The sequence below is a fragment of the Odocoileus virginianus genome, chromosome 28 (assembly GCF_023699985.2).
Source record: "Odocoileus virginianus isolate 20LAN1187 ecotype Illinois chromosome 28, Ovbor_1.2, whole genome shotgun sequence".
Taxonomy (NCBI): domain Eukaryota; kingdom Metazoa; phylum Chordata; class Mammalia; order Artiodactyla; family Cervidae; genus Odocoileus; species Odocoileus virginianus.
In genome coordinates, this window is record NC_069701.1 from 479,872 (window position 1) to 492,523 (window position 12,652).

General features: G+C 47.1%; 1 protein-coding gene across 4 annotated transcripts in view; it reads left to right on the plus strand.

The window, feature by feature from the left end:
• VSTM5 (V-set and transmembrane domain containing 5) overlaps positions 1-5,225 on the plus strand; it is a 30,422-nt gene extending 25,197 nt beyond the window's left edge. For 2 of the 4 annotated variants that reach the window (XM_020869618.2, XM_070457117.1), the window contains 3 exons: positions 2,205-2,531; positions 2,637-2,777; positions 2,867-5,225. In XM_020869618.2, the coding sequence (XP_020725277.1) occupies positions 2,205-2,531; positions 2,637-2,777; positions 2,867-2,910 (512 nt within the window). In that variant the 3' untranslated portion in view covers positions 2,911-5,225. Of the gene's footprint in view, positions 1-13; positions 2,532-2,636; positions 2,778-2,866 lie in introns of all 4 variants that reach the window. The other 2 variants (XM_070457115.1, XM_070457116.1) reach the window with 2 other exon arrangements.
• The last annotated feature ends 7,427 nt before the right edge of the window (positions 5,226-12,652 follow it).

A 12,652-nucleotide genomic window follows, 5' to 3' on the forward strand; every position in this document is an offset into this window, starting at 1 on the left:
CTTCCTACTCCAGGTGATCTTCCGGACCAAGGGATAGAACCTGAATCTCCTGTCTCCTGCATTGCAAGCAGATCCTTTACCCACTGAGCCGTTGGGGAAGCCCATATTCTGGGGATAGGAGAGGACGAATGAGAAGTCTGGAAAAGTAACAGATGTGATTACCTGGAGCCACACAGCAGGAGCCCTGAGGCAACTGGGCACCCAACAAGGAAAGGGGTTAAATAGGAAGGAAGTGGAGGTGGAAACCCAGGCATGGGCTCCAAGCCCGAATCCTGCCCTACCCCCTCTCTGGCCAGACCTGACCGTTCTCTGTGTGTGTGGTTGTGGGGAGAGGAGGCTGGTACAGGTCTGTCACATTCTGTGCCCTCCACTGGCAACCACTGACCTTTGACTTGAGCATAGAGGTTAAATATTTGAGCTTTGGAGTTGGCAACCTTTGTGAGAATCTCAGCCTTGCAGGGTGAACTTGGACCAGCTAGTGAATCCTGTTACAGCCTGGATAGACTTGCAGGGGGTTATGTGATGCTTTGAAGACACGGCTGTGTGTGAAGCAGTTAGCACAGGGCCTAATTAATAAATGTATCATGACATGTACCATCCTAGCCAGTGATCAGCTGTTCATCTGCACACTCACGCAGGCGTCTCTGCTTGATGCCTCTTTGCCTCGCCCACCCCACAGATGTAATCAGCAGGTTCTGTCCTCTGCTCCCATACACATCCTAAGTCAGACCCCCTCACTCTCTCCAAGGCTGTCTCCAGTTTTAGCTGCTGCAGCAGTTGCCTGACTGTTCTTCCTGCCTGCACACTGGCTCCCTCACCCCCAGACGTTCTCCATGGTGGGCTTTCTCAAGCTCAGTGGAGAACGTCACCTTTCTTCTCAGCCTTCTTATGGCTTCCCATCACCCTGACTCTCACATCATGACCCAAGTCCTGCCCAGCCCTCCAGCCTCGCCTCCTGACCCCCCCGCCAGCTCCCTGCGCTCTACATTCTGACCTCCCTTTTGTCCCTGCCATGCCGGTTCACTCTCACTTCAGTCTTTCAGTTGCCCTCTCTGCCTGAAACACATGTCTTCACATGATTGCCTCCTTTTCCTCTCTGTCCTTTGGGTACAGTTCATTTCTACAGAGAGGTTCTCTCTGGCCATCCTGTCTAATGTTGTGTACCACCTCCATCCCCACCTACCTGTTTCATTATCTTTAAAGCATTTATAAAGTGATCTTGTGTGTTTATTTAACTCTTGTATGTCTCCCTTATACAGTGGAAGCTCTAGGAAACAGTGATAACCTTGTGTTTTGTTCAGTGTTCTAGCTTGGGATGCCATAACAAAATATGGCAGACTGGGGAGTTTAAGCAACACAGATTTATTTTCACAGTTTGGAGGCTATGAAGTCTCGGATCCAGGTTTTGGCAGGGTTTGGTTTCCAAGGAGAGCTCTCTTCCAGGCTTGCAGACATCTGCCTTCTCACCGTGACCTCAAATGGTCCTTTCTCCATATGAGAGAGAGACTGTTCTTACAAAGACACTAATCCCTGAGGACTTTCCTGGTGGTCTAGTGGTTAAGATTCCACACTTTCAATATAGGGGGTGTGAGTTTGATCCCTAGTAGAGGGACTGAGATTCCATATATCATGTGGCATGGCAAAAAAACCCCCAAAAAGCCAAACCACTAATCCTACTGGAGCAGGGCCCCACACTTATGACCTCTTTTAACCCTAATTACCTCCTTGGAGACACCACTTCCAAATATAGCCACCTGGGTGGGGCGGGGAAGGGCTTCAACGTAGAAACTGGGGGGAAGGGGACTATAAACATTCAGTCCATAATATTCACCTCTGTGGTGTCAGCACTAGAACCCAGAAGACAGCCTGACATGTAATGTGTGCTAAGTCCCTTCAGCTGTGTCCAACTCTTTGTGACCCTATGGACTGTATGTAGCCCACCAGGCTCCTCTGTCCATGGGACTCTCCAGGCAGGAATACTAGAGTGGGCTGCCATACCCTCCTCCAGGGGATCTTCCCAATCCAGGGATCGAACCCACGTCTCTTATGTCTCCTGCACTGGCAGGCGGGTTCTTTACCACGAGTGCCACCTGGGCAGCCCTGACACGGAACAGGCACGCAGTAAATCCTTGAACGGATGCAGGATGAAGCTGACTTCCCTGCGAGCCGTGTAAGTGGCCCACCTCTAGCGCTCCATCCTGCAGGTCAGGGCGTATCTCTGTACATTCCCCAGCCAGCCATCAATGCCACGGTGGAAGAGGACATCCTGCTCTCGGTGGACTACTCCTGCGACGGGGTCCCCACCATCGAATGGAAGTACACGTCCAGCTGGGGAGTGCAGAAGATCGTGGAGTGGAAGCCGGGGACTCAGGCCAACATCTCCCAGAGCCACAAGGACAGGGTGTGCACCTTCGACAATGGCTCCATCCAGCTCTTCAGCGTGGGCGTGCGGGACTCCGGCTCCTACATCATCACGGTGACCGAGCGCCTGGGGAGCAGCCAGTTTGGCACCATCGTGCTGCACGTCTCAGGTGAGACGCTCCCGGGGCCCCCGGTGCCTCTAGAAAATTGGAGTGTGTGGGAGGCCAACTTGATATTCAGGGACGTTATCTACACCCTCCCCCCCACCCCTGTAGAGATCCTCTATGAAGACCTGCACTTTGTCGCCGTCTTCCTTGCTTTTCTCGTTGCTGTGGCCGCACTGCTGATCAGCCTCATGTGGGTTTGTAATAAGTGTGCCTATAAATTCCAAAGGAAGAGAAGACACAAGCTCAAAGGTAATTCCCCGGGACCATCACCTTCTTCTCCCCAGGAAAGCACCCCTGCTGAGTGGCAACTCACAGTCAATGTGTCTTTTGCTTTGCAGAAAGCACAACGGAGGAGATTGAGCTGCAGGACATAGAGTGTTAGCCAAGGCCAGACCCAGTGACATTCCTACCTCAAGAGGAAGACATGATTTTCCCATGAAAGGAAGACACGCGGCCAGTCCCGCCCGAGCCTCTTGTTCTGCCCTAGCCACCTGTTGCTGCATGCTGACGAAGCTGACTGCCTGGAGCTGGACTCTGGATTGGACCACGTCAGTCCCAGTGGCGTGGATGTCAGCGAGGAGGAGGGCAGTGCTGTGGGCCGGCGCTGTGCCCAGCTGTGGGGCCGCAGCGGCCCAGTGCCCCATCTGCTTCCTCACTGCACTCTGCTCCGGCGGGGCGGGGGGCGGTGGCGGGGTCCCCATGCCTGTGTGCCCTGTGCTCAGGCATGTCTGAGTCTGTGACCCCGTGGACTGTAGCCCACCATGCTCCTCTGCCCATGGGATTCTCCAGGCAAGGACACTGGACAGGGTTGCCATTTCCTCCTCCAGGGGGTCTTCCCAACCCAGGGGTCGAACCCAGGTCTCCTGTGGCTCCTTGCCTTGCGGGTGGGTCCTTTACCTCCTGAGCCATCGGGAAGCCCCATAGCAGAGGCGGGAGTGTTTCCAGACCAAGCGTGCAGTGCTGTAACACGCTCTCTGTGCCCTGGTCTTCTCTGCCTGTGGCCGCTTCCAGCTTCTCCCGTGGGGACTGCTGTGAGCACCTCTCAGAGCAGGGAGGGCACCCGCCTCCTCCCTGTGGCTTGGAGCTTTAGGGAGAAGAGCTAAATTTGTTCTGGGGGACCACCACTGGGAACAAGGGACAGGGAGAGAATTGCCTTTCTTTTCCTCTCTCGCTCCAGCGTTAATTAGACTTTCCCTCCTGAGGCCCCAGGGGAGGCCACTGTGAGGAGAGCAGCTCATCTCCACGCGGGCAGCCCCCTGACAAGCTGGGGATGCCACCTGTGTGAAGGCTGCGGCCGCCGGATGGGCAGGAAAGTCAGCATGGGCTTTGAACCTGCCCCCTCAGTCACTCAGGCTTCCCGGCACGCCAGGGCCTCGCTGGCTTCCAGCGGGCTGGGGAACACCTGGCCCTCAGCTACCTCACCCTCAGAGTATCAAGGGAAGCCCACAGTAGCACAGAGCACTCCGAGCAATTAAAGGAAGCTGTGAAGACTCTTCCAGAGCCTAGGATGCAACGAGCGCTATGGCGGGTCCTGGAGAAAGTCAAGCGCCCTGGAGTACCGGGGCCCCAGGTGCCCCTGGGGATGGGTCACAGCTGGCCCTGGTCCTTAGCCTCCGAAGTCACTGGCCACCGTGGGTACCTGTATCTCTCCATGCCAGCCTCCTTTCAGCAAGCTCTAAAGCAGGCCTGAATTTATCTTCCGTTCTCCTTTTCCTCTCCAACATTCTTAGCTACAAATCAAAGGTACCACTCCATTTATTGGTGGAATCTGACCTTATTACCTGTGTCCCCAGCCCTCGCTGCAGATTCACCCATGCACACACGAAGGAGACCTAGAACATTGTCTTCTCCCTCCCTCCAAGTCCCCAGTGTCCACATCGCTTCCAGAAAGTTGCCTGGAGACATTAGTATGAGAATTTTGCCTACACACTGTCTCCAGGGTTACACGAAGGAATCTCTTGGGGTTACAGGAGCTATCATCTATCCAAAGGCATTACTTGATTCAGAATGCCAGAGAGCAGCTAATCTGCATGACTGGCTTGTAGCCCAAGCGCATGACAGACACGGGTCACCTCGGGCCAGCTCTCAGTCACAGAGGTGTACACAGACACACCTGTGCCCTTTCCCCATGCAGCAGCCAGTGGAACCCGACCTCCACCATGGAGAATGGGTTTCTTGTACTGGTCTCCAGCACCATGAGGAAGCAGGATGAGACACGCCAGAAAGGATCAAGGATAACTTGACTGTTCCTTTTTTGCACAGAGAGCCCATCAGCAGGAAATCGGATTAAATCTAGTTAGCTGCCAGAACCTCTGTCCTCTTGACACCTTACCTGCTTTCCAGAACTCTGTCTCTCAGCTTCTCAGAAGTCAGGGGTGGTAATCTTAATAAAAGGAGAAGTGGAAAAGAATACCCAGCGAGAGGTACCAATCCAGATATAAATTAAATTTTCTCCCCCGCCCCAAATCTTCATCAAAGGTTGTTCCTTCAGCTTTCCATGTCTCTATTTTGCACTTTGAAAGCTCCGCCCAGTTTGAATATTCCTGTGGAAAGTTCTTGAGCCTGGGAGTTCTATTTTCCAAAAAAGAAAATAGTAAACCATAGAGGTTTAGCCACTGAACATGTTAAACTGTAAGTTATGTTTCAAGCTGTGAAAAAAAATATGTTTTAAAGGCTTAAATAAAACCTGAAAATAAAGCCCTGATCCTTTATTTGTGAGCCTAGCCCTGCAGAGAACTCAGAGGCCTGGAAGAGGTTTCTGTCAGCTGCAGACAAGCAAAACCCTCAGCCAGAGCCAGGGGTCTGGCAGAGTTTTAAATGACAGTGGAATTAATCACATTGATTCTAACCATAAACATTTTTCAGCAAGTCAGAAAAACACCATTATTCTCCCCTGTGTTATAACCAGAAGACTAATTTGAAGCTCTTGCTTCCAGAATGTGACTTACAATTCAGTAGAGCCCTTCCTGCTTCTGGAAGGCACCAAATCGAGGATGTGGCAGGTGTATCACCCGGTCAATGGTGCGTAGGACGCGGGACAAAACGTACATGCTCTGTGGACAGAATGTCCTGTCTGAAACTGTGATCTTGGAAACCCAGAAAGTGTGTGCACTTCTCTCACTTCATGGTGTTCAGGTGGGCGAGGACTGCTGCAAGAGAACCTCAGTCTTGTGGAGTCCCCGCCGGACTTCATGCTCCGAGTTGAAATCAAACCACACACAGCTGAGGAGCCCAGACAGTGAGAGATAGGAAGGTTATCAGCATGTCTGGCTCAGTTCAGGGATGCAGAGACAAGGCCTGAGAGAGGATCGGGTTCAGAAAGGCTAGCTGTCTGTAATGAGGGCAGAGAAGAGGTGGCAGACTAGAATGCTAGGAGATGGAACCACAAGGAGCTGATGTGATGGAGTGAAACTGCAGGGCCCTTGGGTGAAGGAAAACCCTCTCTCCATCATCAGCCTTTATATATCCAGCTTGTTTCTTCTGCCCAGTTTCCAGGGAAGATCAGATGCTTCTAGTTTAATGAAAGATATGTCCTTGTGATTATGGGCAGTGTGTCTCTCCCCAGCTCAGCTTCTGATAAGGAACGGCGTGAATCTCCAGCACATGTGCCTGTCTGCACATCCATCAGCTGTGCCCACTGTAAGCTTTTCCAGCCCTTGAGAACAGTTACTGCGTCCACTATTTATACTGCTTTTAATTAAAATAAACCTTTTATTGTAGTGCAGTGATAGCTTACAGTGAACGATATCAGATTTGTGATCTTGGAAGATTTAGCTTCGGGACCAGGGACCAGGCTTGATCACTCAAGAGCTTTCATGTAGCAGAGTTTTATTAAAGTATAAAAAGGCACAGAGAAAGCTTCTGACATAAGACACCAGAAGGGGGATGGAGAGTGCCCCCCTCACTAGTCTGAGCAAGGGAGTTATATACTTTTTAACTAGTTATTACAGTAAATCAAAAGAGTGTCTCAAGGTTGTAAAGATCTCACTAGACCCACTCCCATAATTTACATTCTGAGAGAACAGGATTAGAGGAAGGAGAAATTGCCCTCAAGCAGGATACGTTGTTGTTATATAATCCTTAGTCCAGACTTTACACTGAGTTGTTTGTTGTGTAATCATCAGTTCTGTGACTAAGACTAAGGAATGTAGAGGGGAAAAAAAAGATGTTTGTCCTTTCCTCCTCCTTGAGAATTCCAGACCCTGTGTCCCCCAGATCCCTCTCCTCCTCAAGGACTCCAGACTTCTTGTCAACCTGCCTAGGAATTGACTCTCTCAGTAGTTGATTTACAATGTGCGGTTAGTTTCAGGTGTACAACAAAGTGAATCTGTTATGTATCAGTATATACATACTCTTTGCGACCCCATGGACTGCAGCCCGCCAGGCTCCTCTGTCCATGGGATTTCCCAGGCAAGAATACTGGAGCAGATTGCCGTTTCCTCCTCCAAGGGAGCTCTCTGACCCAGGGATTGAACTCTAGTCTCCTGCATTGGCAGGCAGAGTCTCACAGGTGAGTGTGTGTACATGTGTGTGCGGGCGTGCGCGCTTAGTCACTTCAGTCGTGTCTGACTTTGTGACCCCATGGACTGTAGCCCACCAGGCTCCTCTGTCCATGGGATTCTCCAGGCAAGAATAGTGGAGTGGGTTGCCATGCCCTCCTCCAGGGGATCTTCCCAACCCAGGTCTCCTGCACTGCAGGCAGATTGTTTACCATCTGAGCCACCAGGGAAGCCCATATACATATACACCCATTCTTTCTCAGATTCTTTTCCCATCTACGCTAGTACAGAAACTGACGAGCTCCCTGTGCTGTGCAGTAGGTCCTCATTGGTAATTTATACGTAGTAGTGTGTATACTGGCATTTCCTGGTGGCTCGAACGGTAAAGCGTCTGCCTGCAATGCGGGAGTCCTGGGTTCGATCCCTAGGTTGGGAAGATTCCCTGGAGAAGGAAATGGCAACCCACTCCAGTACTCTCACCTGGAGAATCCCATGGACGGAGGAGCCTGGTCCATCTCCTAATTTATCCCTTCCCTCTACATTTCCCCTTTGGTAACCATAAGTGTGAGATTTATGAGTCTGTTGCTGTTTAACAAGTGCATTTGTGTAATTTTTGCAATTAGATTTTACTTGTGATATCTCCACTACCTTTTAAGCATTAGGTAGGTAGTTCACAAAGGAGATAAAGCCTTTAAAATTAAAATGATATTGAAGTCCATATATAAAGAAAAAATCAGTCCTACTCAATAAACTCGTGTATCCTTCTAGACCTGCTATATATGAACATATCTGTCTATATATACACATACTACAGTATGCATATTTAAACTATTTTCTCTTTAGGCAAGTGGAATTCTATTATACACATTACAACTTGCTTATTCTCCTTTAATCTTTCTTGGGCATTATTTCATGTCTCTACCTATTCCTAAATATTCTTACTGCCTCCACAATGCAATTTGTAGTATGGATACATTATAATTGTTTATTCACTTAAGAATTTTTATTTCAAGTGGTATATACAAAAATAATATCTGGGGCAATCTATTATATGAGACTTGTTCCTTCTGCCGAGATGGCTTCCTCTTGTTAACTAAGGTGTTCAGCTATCACCTATGAATCGCTTCCTCTTAGGAAATTCAATTTTTTATAAGATTAAAAAAAATTTTTTCAAGTATAGTTGATTTACAATGCTGTGTTAGTTTTAAGTGTACATCAAAGTGAGTCAGTTATACACACACACACGCATATTCTTTTTCAGATTCTTTCCCACAATAAATAGGGTGTTACAAGAAATTAAATACAATTCCCTGTGCTATACAGCAAGTCCTTGTTGTTTACCTATTTCATATATAGTAGTGTGTGTTTGTTGTTTCTTTTTAATAAATAAGTTCATTTGTATCATATTTTAAAGTCCACATTTATGATACTTGTCTTTGTCTTATTTCACTTAGTATTATCTTCAGGTCCTTCCATGTTGCTGCAAATGGCATGATTTCATTCTTTTTTTTATGACTGAGTAATACTCTGGTGTTTTACATGTGTGTGTCTATACCGTAGCTTCTTGGTCTATTCACCTGTTGATGAACACTTAGTTTGCTTGCATGTCTTGGCTATTGTAAACAGTGCTGCAATGAACACTGAGGTGCAAGTGTCTTCAAATTATGATTTTCTTCACATATATGTCCAGGAGTACCACTGCTGAATCTATTTTTAGTTTTTTAAAAAACCTCCCATACTGTTCTCTGTAATTTCCATTGGCTGCCCCAATTTACATTCTCATTAACAGCATAAGAGGCTTTTCTTTTCTGCACACTCTCCAGCATTAATTACTTGTAGACTTTTTGATGATGGCCATTCTGACTGGTGTGAGGTGATAACCTCATTCTAGTTTTGATTTGCATTTCTCTAATAATTAGTGATGGTGAGCATCTTTTCATGTGCCTGTTGGCCACTGGTACATTTTCTTTGAAGAAATTTATTTAGATCTTCTGCCTATATTTTGATCAGGTTGCCTGTCTTTTTTAAATGATTTCTAATATTGGTGGAGTTTCTGTAAAATTTAGCAAAGATTGAGTGTTGGGAGAGACGGAAAGAGCACTACTAATGTAAAATCAAAGGATTTAGCTTCAGATTTGACCTTATCAAGTGCACCCATAGGTCCTTTGATACAACAGACCAGTGGTTGTTCAGGAAATTCTGTCCCTAATATGCTAAAAGTACTTTTCCCTCAGGTACCTCACAGTTTGAAAGGACTTTTTCTCACTAAAGTGAACTTATTAAATAATTCAGTTTTCTGTTTTTATTCAACAATGATATACAAATGCCAATTAGAATTCCTGGTCAGCATGAAATTATTAGGACTCTTCACTTTGATTTCATGGTGTTCTGGCAAAGAAATCTGATGGTGAAGTTAGAGGATAAATGTACGATTTCTGTGGCTGGTTACCACAGACCACAGCTCTCTCCTTGGGTCTCAAGGGAATCAGGATGGGACTATGTGTAGAGAAGGTTAAAAAAGAGGTCATGAATCGAAGTGAGTGGAAAAAGAGCTCATGCCACTGGCCTCATCTTGGTGTATCACTAAGTCATCAGGAAGTTTTCCAGATTGTATGTTACTTTTCTATCTCAAACTTCTCCCTCATCTACCAGATTTCAGGCCAAGTATACCCTAAAACAATAGCTCAAAATCACTAAATCAGGAAAGGAAGACAGCCTAACATGGAAGTTTCTCTGGTGCAGAAGCAAGGGAAGTCAGAACATCAGGAGGAGAAAAACTCCTCAGTCATTCAGTACAAACGAGTGCCTGCGTTTGGGACCGCTGTACCATAATTTTAGTCATTATTTCCAATGTTTACATTGGTCTCAGTTTTTCACTTTTACAGACTTCTGGAATGATCTTTAATGATCTTTGTGAAGTATGACTATAAACAAATTTCTGGAAGTGACCATGCAGATAGTTAACAGCAAACTTCAGGGCAAAAACCCAGCTCTGGTCACTGACTTTTGAGTACCACTTGAGTTACTGTGTGTTTTTTCCAGTAATCATTTACGGATGTGAGAGTTGGACTACAAAGAAAGCTGAGTGCTGAAGAATTGATGCTTCTGAACTGTGGTGTTGGAGAAGACTCTTGAGAGTCCCTTGGACTGCAAGAAGATCCAACCAGTTCATCCTAAAGGAGATCAGTCCTGGGTGTTCATTGGGAGGACTGATGCTGAAGCTGAAACTCCAATACTTTGGCCACATGAAAGAAGAGCTGACTCATTAGAAAAGGCCCTAATGCTGGGAAAGATTGAGGGCAGGAGGAGAAAGGGACGGCAGAGGATGAGATGGTTGGATGGCATCACCAACTCGATGGACATGGGTTTGGGTGGACTCCAGGAGTTGGTGATGGACAGAGAGGCCTGGCATGCTGTGGTTCATGGGGTCACAAAGAGTCAGACATGACTGAGCAAGTGAACTGAACTGTGTTACTGTGCTTGCTGCTTTGAAAACACAAGAGCTTTCTCTGTGGTGAACTGCTTTTCACTCCCATCCTAAAGTGAGATATAAAGAGAGCTGACTTTAGCTCCAAGTATTTAAGGCATCAACACAGAGCAGGAGTAGGAAAGTGAAAGTCAATGAAAGACCAAGGCAGAGGGTGTGAGGAGAGGTCAACCAGAGAGATGGGCTTTAACAATGGACATGGAAAAAATAAATCTTCCACCCACAAATGTGCTGTCTTTACTGTCTAGAAATTTTTCATACAGGACATGCTAAAATGCCTAAAACACCTTCTCCTACTGATGAATAAAATTAAAACTGGTTATCTGTACCATCTGACTTGTAATTGCGTTTGGGTGGCCTCGGCCTGCAATGGCTTGGAGCAGGGCCTGGGCTCCCGGCCAGAGATCGAGGCTGGGTTGCAGCAATGAAAGCACCTAACCTAGCCATTAGATCAGTGGTCAGTGACAAGGGCTCTGGCCCTGAGGCTTTGCAGAAAGGAATTTCCACAAAGAAAGTAGTGAAGCAAACGAAGTATTTATTAGGAGGAAAAAGAGTACAGTACTTGTGGATAGACACACGGGCAGACTCAAAGGGAGAGTCCCTGAGTTGTGCCCTCATGGCAGTTTAAATCACTTATATGAGGTATTTCTTACCATTTTCCCTTGGCCAATCATTTTGATTTGCCTCATTCACAGTCCCTATCTGGTATATCTCAGGATCCTTTTGTGTGTACACATGTCTTAGCCAAGATGGATCCTACCGCAAAGGCATTCAGGTAGAGCATCCCTTGACATTGTAACCCCCTTGGCTTGCAAGGAGCCTTTCGGTGCATGTGTAGTCTGGGGAAGTCTTCTGACTTCGTGAATGAGAAGTATGTGGTCGGGGCAGGGCCCAGCCTCATCCGTTAATCGTCAAGCTGCTCTCATCTTGGGAGTTTTGGTCAATAGGGGATGAACCTCCAACTGCTTTACCCTGGCGGGGGAGGAGGGTCCACCTGCCTCCTGCCTCATACTTAGTTGGATTTTTACAGTTGCTTCATGTTTTACATTTGCACATCTTAAAGAGTTTAGTATCTATCACCAGCCATAACTAAGCCTTTGAACCACCCCTGCGGTTAGCAGAGGCATTCCTCCTTCCCATTTTATGTGCATGGAAACAGCTTCAGAGAGGATTACACTGGCAGGCACACAGCTAAGCAGAAGTAGAGCTAACGTTCCAACACAGCTCTTTTGCCAACTGTTAAACACCTGGTGAGGGGCTAATTGGCTTTCTCCAACCTCTCCCCCCAAGGCCACAGCACATCCTTCCAACTGTGGGTAACTCACGTTGAAACACTGCTGCCACAGCAACTGACTGGCCAGCCACTTTCCCATGCTTACCTTAGCTTCCATTCCTCTCAGTCAGGAAGTGACTGATCTCTGAACATGCCTTAAAATAACGGGGCGAGGAAGGCCTTTGATTACCCCTGTCCATTCTGATGAAGTGTACGTGAGCGGGTGGTAATTATGCACGTATTCTCATCCGTTCTACTCCAAGACTGGTCCTTTTACTGGTTTGTGACAAGATAACCATAGAAACAAAATAAAACATTCAAACATTTTTATATTTGACATTCAATTTATGTCCATTATAATAAAGAGGGGGCTTTCATTTTGTATCTTTTTAGGTTTGTCTAGTTAATTCTATTTTTAATAAACTCTATATATACTTGGCTGCACTAGGTTCTAGTTGGGGCTCACGGGCTTCTCTCCAGTTGCGGCACATAGGTTTCTCTTGCTGTGACTGATGGGCTCTAGAGCACACGGGCTCAGCTGTGGCACACAGGCTCCGCAGTTGAGACACATGGGCTTAGCTGCCCCTAGGGATGTGGGATCTTAGTTCCCTGACCAGGGATTGAACCCACACCCCCTGAATGATTCTTAACCACTGGACCACCAGGGAAGTCCCTCCAGTAATTCACTTTACTGTATTTTACCAAAAGTATCAATCTGCAAAGGATGGAAATTAAAAAAAAAAAAAACTAGTCCTTTGCTGAAAGTTTGAGATTCACTGTTCTGCACTTTGAGCCTTCATAAAAGACTCCATACGTGAGCACATGCATACACATTAGCTTACTGTAATTTACAAAGCAACTTTGG